The sequence below is a fragment of the Staurois parvus genome, unplaced genomic scaffold, assembly GCF_062004578.1.
Source record: "Staurois parvus isolate SC_StPar_1 unplaced genomic scaffold, SC_StPar_1.0 ptg001052l, whole genome shotgun sequence".
Classification (NCBI taxonomy): Eukaryota; Metazoa; Chordata; class Amphibia; order Anura; family Ranidae; genus Staurois; species Staurois parvus.
Window position 1 is genome coordinate 176,014 of NW_028318848.1, and position 13,084 is coordinate 189,097.

General features: G+C 43.7%; 1 protein-coding gene across 1 annotated transcript in view; it reads left to right on the forward strand.

Moving 5' to 3' along the window:
- The first annotated feature begins 3,919 nt into the window (after positions 1-3,919).
- LOC149440789 (class I histocompatibility antigen, F10 alpha chain-like) overlaps positions 3,920-13,084 on the forward strand; it is a 32,860-nt gene continuing 23,695 nt past the window's right edge. The window contains exon 1 of the mRNA XM_089658137.1: positions 3,920-4,272. Coding sequence (XP_089514263.1) covers positions 4,134-4,272 — 139 coding nt within the window. The 5' untranslated portion in view covers positions 3,920-4,133. The remainder of the gene's footprint in view (positions 4,273-13,084) is intronic.

The window sequence follows — 13,084 nt, forward strand, 5'->3', positions numbered from 1 at the left end:
CACATCTCCATCCCTGTACATATCTCCCCCCTATACCGTCACCTCCTCCATCATCACGTATCACACCTCCATCTCTGTACATATCTCCCCCCTATACCATCACCTCCTACATATCACATATCACACACCTCCATCCCCGTACATATCTCCTCCCTATACCATCACCTCCTACATATCACATATCACACACCTCCATCCCCGTACATATCTCCCCCCTATACCGTCACCTCCTCCATCATCATGTATCACACAGCTCCATCCCTGTACATATCTCCTCCCTATACCGTCACCTCCTACATATCAAGTATCACACACCTCCATCCCTGTACATATCTCCTCCCTATACCATCACCTCCTCCATCATCACGTATCACACACCTCCATCCCTGTACATATCTCCTCCCTATACCGTCACCTCCTCCATCATCACGTATCACACACCTCCATCCCTGTACATATCTCCTCCCTATACCATCACCACCTACATATCACGTATCACACACCTCCATCCCTGTACAAATCTCCTCCCTATACCGTCACCTCCTACATCATCACATATCACACACCTCCATTCCTGTACATATCTCCTCCCTATACCGTCACCTCCTACATCATCACGTATCACACACCTCCATCCCCGTACATAGCTCCTCCCTATACCGTCACCTCCTACATATCACGTATCACACACCTCCATCCCCGTACATATCTCCTCCCTATACCGTCACCTCCTACATCATCACGTATCACACACCTCCATCCCCGTACATATCTCCTCCCTATACCGTCACCTCCTACATCATCACGTATCACACACCTCCATCCCCGTACATATCTCCCCCCTATACCATCACCTCCTCCATCATCACGTATCACACACCTCCATCCCTGTACATATCTCCCCCCTATACCATCACCTCCTACATATCACACACCTTCATCCCCGTACATATCTCCTCCCTATACCGTCACCTCCTCCATCATCACGTATCACACATCTCCATCCCTGTACATATCTCCTCCCTATACCGTCACCTCCTCCATCATCACATATCACACACCTCCATTCCTGTACATATCTCCTCCCTATACCGTCACCTCCTCCATCATCACGTATCACACACCTCCATCCCTGTACATAGCTCCTCCCTATACCGTCACCTCCTACATCATCACGTATCACACATCTCCATCCCTGTACATATCTCCCCCCTATACCATCACCTCGTACATCATCACGTATCACACACCTCCATCCCCGTACATATCTCCTCCCTATACCGTCACCTCCTCCATCATCACGTATCACACACCTCCATCCCTGTACATATCTCCTCCCTATACCGTCACCTCCTACATATCACGTATCACACACCTCCATCCCTGTACATATCTCCCCCCTATACCGTCACCTCCTCCATCATCACGTATCACACGCCTCCATCCCTGTACATATCTCCCCCCTATACCGTCACCTCCTCCATCATCACGTATCACACGCCTCCATCCCTGTACATATCTCCCCCCTATACCATCACCTGCTCCATCATCACATATCACACACCTCCATCCCCGTACATATCTCCCCCCTATACCATCACCTCCTACATATCACATATCACACACCTCCATCCCCGTACATATCTCCCCCCTATACCGTCACCTCCTCCATCATCATGTATCACACAGCTCCATCCCTGTACATATCTCCTCCCTATACCGTCACCTCCTACATATCAAGTATCACACACCTCCATCCCTGTACATATCTCCTCCCTATACCATCCCCTCCTCCATCATCACGTATCACACACCTCCACCCCTGTACAAATCTCCTCCCTATACCGTCACCTCCTACATCATCACATATCACACACCTCCATTCCTGTACATATCTCCTCCCTATACCGTCACCTCCTCCATCATCACGTATCACACACCTCCATCCCCGTACATAGCTCCTCCCTATACCGTCACCTCCTACATATCACGTATCACACACCTCCATCCCCGTACATATCTCCTCCCTATACCGTCACCTCCTACATCATCACGTATCACACACCTCCATCCCCGTACATAGCTCCTCCCTATACCGTCACCTCCTACATATCACGTATCACACACCTCCATCCCCGTACATATCTCCTCCCTATACCATCACCTCCTCCATCATCACGTATCACACACCTCCATCCCTGTACATATCTCCTCCCTATACCATCACCTCCTACATATCACATATCACACACCTCCATCCCCGTACATATCTCCTCCCTATACCGTCACCTCCTCCATCATCACGTATCACACATCTCCATCCCTGTACATATCTCCTCCCTATACCGTCACCTCCTCCATCATCACGTATCACACACCTCCATCCCTGTACATATCTCCTCCCTATACCGTCACCTCCTCCATCATCACGTATCACACACCTCCATCCCTGTACATATCTCCCCCCTATACCGTCACCTCCTACATCATCACATATCACACACCTCCATTCCTGTACATATCTCCTCCCTATACCGTCACCTCCTCCATCATCACGTATCACACACCTCCATCCCCGTACATAGCTCCTCCCTATACCGTCACCTCCTACATATCACGTATCACACACCTCCATCCCTGTACATATCTCCCCCCTATACCATCACCTCCTCCATCATCACGTATCACACACCTCCATCCCTGTACATATCTCCTCCCTATACCGTCACCTCCTCCATCATCACATATCACACACCTCCATCCCCGTACATATCTCCCCCCTATACCATCACCTCCTACATATCACGTATCACACACCTCCATCCCTGTACATATCTCCTCCCTATACCGTCACCTCCTACATATCACATATCACACACCTCCATCCCCGTACATATCTCCCACCTATACCGTCACCTCCTCCATCATGACATATCACACACCTCCATCCCCGTACATATCTCCCTCTATACCATCACCTCCTACATATCACATATCACACACCTCCATCCCTGTACATATCTCCCCCCTATACCGTCACCTCCTCCATCATCACGTATCACACACCTCCATCCCTGTACATAGCTCCTCCCTATACCGTCACCTCCTACATCATCACGTATCACACCTCCATCCCCGTACATATCTCCTCCCTATACCGTCACCTCCTACATATCACGTATCACACACCTCCATCCCTGTACATATCTCCCCCCTATACCGTCACCTCCTACATCATCACATATCACACACCTCCATCCCTGTACATATCTCCTCCCTATACCGTCACCTCCTCCATCATCACGTATCACACACCTCCATCCCTGTACATATCTCCTCCCTATACCGTCACCTCCTACATCATCACGTATCACACACCTCCATCCCCGTACATATCTCCCCCCTATACCATCACCTCCTACATCATTACGTATCACACACCTCCATCCCCGTACATATCTCCCCCCTATACCATCACCTCCTACATCATCACGTATCACACACCTCCATCCCCGTACATATCTCCTCCCTATACAGTCACCTCCTACATCATCACGTATCACACACCTCCATCCCTGTACATATCTCCTCCCTATACCGTCACCTCCTACATCATCACGTATCACACACCTCCATCCCCGTACATATCTCCCCCCTATACCATCACCTCCTACATCATTACGTATCACACACCTCCATCCCTGTACATATCTCCTCCCTATACCGTCACCTCCTACATCATCACGTATCACACACCTCCATCCCTGTACATAGCTCCTCCCTATACCGTCACCTCCTCCATCATCACGTATCACACACCTCCATCCCTGTACATATCTCCCCCCTATACCATCACCTCCTACATATCACATATCACACACCTCCATCCCCGTACATATCTCCCCCCTATACCGTCACCTCCTACATCATCACATATCACACACATGACACCCTCTGATCCCGGCTCACATCTCCCTCTTCTCTCTGCAGGGATCCATATCTTCCAGTGGATGTACGGCTGTGAGCTGAGAGATGACGGCACCACTGCGGGGTATGGTCAGCACGGATATGATGGGAGAGAATTCGTGTCTCTGGACACACAGAGATGGATCTACAGTATATCCCGACCATGAATGGGGCTCAGATCACCACACAGAGATGGAACAGTCCGGAGGAGAGATGGGGGGAGAGACAAGAATTATCTGGAGAATCAATGTCTGGAGGAGCTCAAGCAATTCATAGAGTACGGGAGAGAAGATCTGGAGAGGAGAGGTGACTGTATACATGTTTATTATCCACACGCAATGTATACACGCTATGTACACGCTCCACCCTATATATATACACCACTCCCTATATACACGCTACACCCTATATACACGCTACACCCTATATACATTATTTACACGCTATACACTATGCCAGGGATGCACCAATATACCAGCGGCCAGAATGTATGAGCCGCAAATATTGTTAGCGTTTTGCAGATGGGAAAAAGGAGCTGATAATGGCCACTGAAAACGTGCAATTTTACAGCGATTAGGGTGCGTTTTGCATAGTCATGTGACTCAAAAAAAGCATCAAAATGCAACACGTGTGCGTTGTCAATGCATTTCAGGCCTGGTTCACACCAGCAGTTTGCCTTTTTGTCTGTTTTGCATGTTTGCATGTGCGTTTTTTTACACTTTTTTTAAATGCATTTAGCATTTTTAATTTATTTATTTTGACCAACTTGTTGCTGGGCAGATTAAAAACACAAAATGCATCAAAAACTAAATACATGAGTGTTTCCATTTTTGTTTTTTTCAGTGCATTTTTGGCCTGTTTCACACCAATGCAGTTTGTGTTTTTGCAGTGCGTTTTGTGTTTTACACGCATGTTTTTGACAAATTTCTTTGATGCGGTTTATTTTTTTTGCATGGTGTTTTTTGTTTTCGTTTTTTTTTTTTGGATTTTTTTCGTTTTTTTGGGACAACTTGTTGCTGGACAGATTTAAAACGCATCAAAAAGGCAACACGTGTTTGTTTTTTATATATGCTTTCAATGCATTTCAGGCTACACCCTATATACCCTGTATACACTCTACAACCTATATACCCTGTATACACTCTACACCCTATATACCCTGTATACACTCTACACCCTATATACTCTGTATACATGCTACACACTATATACCCTGTATACACTCTACACCCTATATACCCTGTATACACTCTATATACCCTGTATACCCTCTACACCCTATATACCCTGTATACACTCTATACCCTGTATACACTCTACACCCTATATACCCTGTATACACTCTACACCCTATATACTCTGTATACACTCTACACCCTATATACCCTGTATACACTCTACACCCTATATACCCTGTATACACTCTACACCCTATATACCCTCTATACACTCTACACCCTATATACCCTCTATACACTCTACGCCCTATATACCCTGTATACACTCTATATACCCTGTATACCCTCTACACCCTATATACCCTGTATACACTCTATACCCTGTATACACTCTACACCCTATATACCCTGTATACACTCTACACCCTATATACCCTGTATACACTCTACACCCTATATACCCTGTATGCACTCTACACCCTATATACCCTGTATACACTCTACACCCTATATACCCTGTATACACTCTACACCCTATATACCCTGTATACACTCTACACCCTATATACCCTGTATACACTCTACACCCTATATACCCTGTATACACTCTACACCCTATATACCCTGTATACACTCTACACCCTATATACCCTGTATACACGCTACACACTATATACCCTGTATACACTCTACACACTATATACCCTGTATACACGCTACACACTATATACCCTGTATACACTCTACACCCTATATACCCTGTATACACGCTACACCCTATATACCCTGTATACACTCTACACCCTATATACCCTGTATACACTCTACACCCTGTATACCCTGTATACACTCTACACCCTATATACCCTGTATACACTCTACACCCTGTATACCCTGTATACACTCTACACCCTATATACCCTGTATACACTCTACACCCTATATACCCTGTATACACTCTACGCCCTATATACCCTGTATACACTCTACGCCCTATATACCCTGTATACACTCTACAACCTATATACCCTGTATACACTCTACGCCCTATATACCCTGTATACACTCTACGCCCTATATACCCTGTATACACTCTACACCCTATATACCCTGTATACACTCTACACCCTATATACCCTGTATACACTCTACACCCTATGTACCCTGTATACACTCTACACCCTATGTACCCTGTATACACTCTACACCCTGTATACCCTGTATACACTCTACACCCTGTATACCCTGTATACACTCTACACCCTGTATACCCTGTATACACTCTACACCCTATATACCCTGTATACACTCTACACCCTATATACCCTGTATACACTCTACACCCTATGTACCCTGTATACACTCTACACCCTATGTACCCTGTATACACTCTACACCCTGTATACCCTGTATACACTCTACACCCTGTATACCCTGTATACACTCTACACCCTGTATACCCTGTATACACTCTACACCCTATATACCCTGTATACACTCTACACCCTATATACCCTGTATACACTTTACACCCTATATACCCTGTATACACTCTACACCCTATATACTCTGTATACACTCTACACCCTATATACCCTGTATACACTCTACGCCCTATATACCCTGTATACACTCTACGCCCTATATACCCTGTATACACTCTACGCCCTATATACCCTGTATACACTCTACAACCTATATACCCTGTATACACTCTACGCCCTATATACCCTGTATACACTCTACGCCCTATATACCCTGTATACACTCTACGCCCTATATACCCTGTATACACTCTACACCCTATATACCCTGTATACACTCTACACCCTATATACCCTGTATACACTCTACGCCCTGTATACACTCTACACCCTATATACCCTGTATACACTCTACACCCTATATACCCTGTATACACTCTACACCCTATATACCCTGTATACATTCTACACCCTATATACCCTGTATACACTCTACACCCTATATACCCTGTATACACTCTACACCCTATATACCCTGTATACACTCTACACCCTATATACCCTGTATACACGCTACACACTATATACCCTGTATACACTCTACACCCTATATACCCTGTATACACTCAACACCCTATATCACCTGTATACACGCTACACCCTATATACCCTGTATACACTCTACACCCTATGTACCCTGTATACACTCTACACCCTATATACCCTGTATACACTCTACACCCTATATACCCTGTATACACTCTACACCCTGTATACCCTGTATACACTCTACACCCTGTATACCCTGTATACACGCTACACACTATATACCCTGTATACACTCTACACCCTATATACCCTGTATACACGCTACACACTATATACCCTGTATACACTCTACACCCTATATACCCTGTATACACTCAACACCCTATATCACCTGTATACACGCTACACCCTATATACCCTGTATACACTCTACACCCTATGTACCCTGTATACACTCTACACCCTATGTACCCTGTATACACTCTACACCCTATATACCCTGTATACACTCAACACCCTATATCACCTGTATACACGCTACACCCTATATACCCTGTATACACTCTACACCCTATATACCCTGTATACACTCAACACCCTATATCACCTGTATACACGCTACACCCTATATACCCTGTATACACTCAACACCCTATATCACCTGTATACACGCTACACCCTATGTACCCTGTATACACTCTACACCCTATATACCCTGTATACACTCTACACCCTATATACTCTGTATACACTCTACACCCTATATACTCTGTATACACTCTACACCCTATATACCCTGTATACACTCAACACCCTATATCACCTGTATACACGCTACACCCTATATACCCTGTATACACTCTACACCCTATGTACCCTGTATACACTCTACACCCTATATACCCTGTATACACTCTACACCCTATATACCTTGTATACACTCTACACCCTATATACCCTGTATACACTCTACACCCTATATACCCTGTATACACTCTACACCCTATATACACTCTACACCCTATATACCCTGTATACACTCTACACCCTATATACCCTGTATACACTCTACACCCTGTATACCCTGTATACACTCTACACCCTATATACCCTATATACACTCTACACCCTATATACCCTGTATACACTCTACACCCTGTATACACGCTACACCCTATATACCCTGTATACACGCTACACCCTATATACCCTGTATACACTCTACACCCTATATACCCTGTATACACTCTACACCCTATATACCCTGTATACACCCTATATACCCTGTATACACACTACACCCTATATACCCTGTATACACTCTACACCCTATATACCCTGTATACACTCTACACCCTATATACCCTGTATACACGCTACACCCTATATACCCTGTATACACTCTACACCCTATATACCCTGTATACACTCTACACCCTATATACCCTGTATACACTCTACACCCTATATACCCTGTATACACTCTATACCCTGTATACACTCTACACCCTATATACCCTGTATGGCTATACCCTGTATACACTCTACACCCTATATAACCTGTATACACTCTACACCCTATATACCCTGTATACACTCTACACCCTATATACCCTGTATACACTCTACACCCTATATACCCTGTATACACTCTACACCCTATATACCCTGTATACACTCTACACCCTATATACCCTGTATACACTCTATACCCTGTATACACTCTACACCCTATATAACCTGTATACACTCTACACCCTATATACCCTGTATACACTCTACACCCTATATACCCTGTATACACTGTACACCCTATATACCCTGTATACACTGTACACCCTGTATACTCTGTATACACTCTACACCCTATATACCCTGTATACACTCTACACCCTATATACCCTGTATACACTCTACACCCTATAAACCCTGTATACACTCTACACCCTATATACCCTGTATACACTCTACACCCTATATACCCTGTATACACTCTACACCCTATATACCCTGTATACACTCTACACCCTATAAACCCTGTATACACTCTACACCCTATATACCCTGTATACACTCTACACCCTATATACCCTGTATACACTCTACACCCTATATACCCTGTATACACTCTACACCCTATAAACCCTGTATACACTCTACACCCTATATACCCTGTATACACTCTATACCCTATATACCTTGTATACACACTACACCCTGTATACACTCTACACCCTATATACCCTGTATACACGCTACACCCTATATACCCTGTATACACTCTACACCCTATATACCCTGTATACACTCTACACCCTATATACCCTGTATACACGCAACACCATATATACCCTGTATGAGCTACACCCTATATACCCTGTATACACTCTACACCCTATATACCCTGTATACACGCAACACCCTATATACCCTGTATGAGCTACACCCTATATACCCTGTATACACTCTACACCCTATATACCCTGTATACACTCTGCACCCTATATACCCTGTAAACACTTTACACCCTATATACCCTGTATACACTCTACAACCTATATAACCTGTATACACTCTACACCCTTTTATACACTCTACACCCTATATACCCTGTATACACTCTACGCCCTATATACCCTGTATACACTCTACACCCTATATACCCTGTATACACTCTACACCCTATATACCCTGTATACACTCTACACCCTATATACCCTGTATACACTCTACACCCTATATACCCTGTATACACTCTACACCCTATATACCCTGTATACACGCTACACCCTATATACCCTGTATACACTCTACACCCTATATACCCTGTATACACTCTACACACTATATACCCTGTATACACTCTACACCCTATATACCCTGTATACACGCTACACCCTATATACCCTGTATACACTCTACACCCTATATACCCTGTATACACTCTACACCCTATATACCCTGTATACACTCTACACCCTATATACCCTGTATACACTCTACACCCTATATACCGTATACACTCTACACCCTTATACCCTGTATACACTCTACACCCTATATACCCTGTATACACTCTACACCCTATATACCCTGTATACACTCTACACCCTATATACCCTATATACCCTGTATACACGCTACACCCTATATACCCTGTATACACTCTACACCCTATATACCCTGTATACACGCTACACACTATATACCCTGTATACACTCTACACCCTATATACCCTGTATACACGCTACACCCTATATACCCTGTATACACGCTACACCCTATATACCCTGTATACACTCTACACCCTATATACCCTGTATACACGCTACACCCTATATACCCTGTATACACTCTACACCCTATATACCCTGTATACACGCTACACCCTATATACCCTGTATACACTCTACACCCTATATACCCTGTATACACGCTACACACTATATACCCTGTATACACGCTACACACTATATACCCTGTATACACTCTACACCCTATATACCCTGTATACACGCTACACACTATATACCCTGTATACACTCTACACCCTATATACCCTGTATACACTCTACACACTATATACCCTGTATACACGCTACACACTATATACCCTGTATACACTCTACACCCTGTATACCCTGTATACACTCTACACCCTATATACCCTGTATACACTCTTCACCCTATATACCCTGTATACACTCTACACCCTATATACCCTGTATACACTCTACACCCTATATACCCTGTATACACTCTACACCCTATATACCCTGTATACACTCTACACCCTATATACCCTGTATACACTCTACACCCTATATACCCTGTATACACTCTACACCCTATATACCCTGTATACACTCTACACCCTATATACCCTGTATACACTCTACACCCTATATACCCTGTATACACTCTACACCCTATATACCCTGTATACACTCTACACCCTATATACCCTGTATACACTCTACGCCCTATATACCCTGTATACACTCTACACCCTATATACCCTGTATACACTCTACACCCTATATACCCTGTATACACGCTACACCATATATACCCTGTATACACTCTACACCCTATATACCCTGTATACACGCTACACCATATATACCCTGTATACACTCTACACCATATATACCCTGTATACACGCTACACACTATATACCCTGTATACACGCTACACACTATATACCCTGTATACACTCTACACCCTATATACCCTGTATACACTCTACACCCTATATACCCTGTATACACGCTACACACTATATACCCTGTATACACGCTACACCCTATATACCCTGTATACACGCTACACACTATATACCCTGTATACACTCTACACCCTATATACCCTGTATACACGCTACACACTATATACCCTGTATACACTCTACACCCTGTATACCCTGTATACACTCTACACCCTATATACCCTGTATACACTCTACACCCTTTATACCCTGTATACACGCAACACCCTATATACCCTGTATACACTCTACACCCTATATACCCTGTATACACTCTATATTCTGTATACACTCTACACCCTATATACCCTGTATACACTCTACACCCTATATACCCTGTATACACTCTACACCCTATATACCCTGTATACACTCTACACCCTATATACCCTGTATACACTCTACACCCTATATACCCTGTATACACTCTACACCCTATATACCCTGTATACACTCTACACCCTATATACCCTGTATACACTCTACACCCTATATACCCTGTATACACTCTACACCCTATATACCCTGTATACACTCTACACCCTATATACCCTGTATACACTCTACACCCTATATACCCTGTATACACTCTACACCCTATATACCCTGTATACACTCTACAACCTATATACCCTGTATACACTCTACACCCTATATACCCTGTATACACTCTACACCCTTTATACCCTGTATACACGCAACACCCTATATACCCTGTATACACTCTACACCCTATATACCCTGTATACACTCTATACCCTGTATACCCTGTATACACTCTACACCCTATATACCCTGTATACACTCTACACCCTATATACCCTGTATACACTCTACACCCTATATACCCTGTATACACTCTACACCCTATATACCCTGTATACACTCTACACCCTATATACCCTGTATACACTCTACGCCCTATATACCCTGTATACACTCTACACCCTATATACCCTGTATACACTCTACACCCTATATACCCTGTATACACGCTACACCATATATACCCTGTATACACTCTACACCCTATATACCCTGTATACACGCTACACCATATATACCCTGTATACACTCTACACCATATATACCCTGTATACACGCTACACACTATATACCCTGTATACACGCTACACACTATATACCCTGTATACACTCTACACCCTATATACCCTGTATACACTCTATACCCTGTATACCCTGTATACACGCTACACACTATATACCCTGTATACACTCTACACCCTATATACCCTGTATACACTCTACACCCTATATACCCTGTATACACTCTACACCCTTTATACCCTGTATACACGCAACACCCTATATACCCTGTATACACTCTACACCCTATATACCCTGTATACACTCTATATTCTGTATACACTCTACACCCTATATACCCTGTATACACTCTACACCCTATATACCCTGTATACACTCTACACCCTATATACCCTGTATACACTCTACACCCTATATACCCTGTATACACTCTACACCCTATATACCCTGTATACACTCTACACCCTATATACCCTGTATACACTCTACACCCTATATACCCTGTATACACTCTACACCCTATATACCCTGTATACACTCTACACCCTATATACCCTGTATACACTCTAC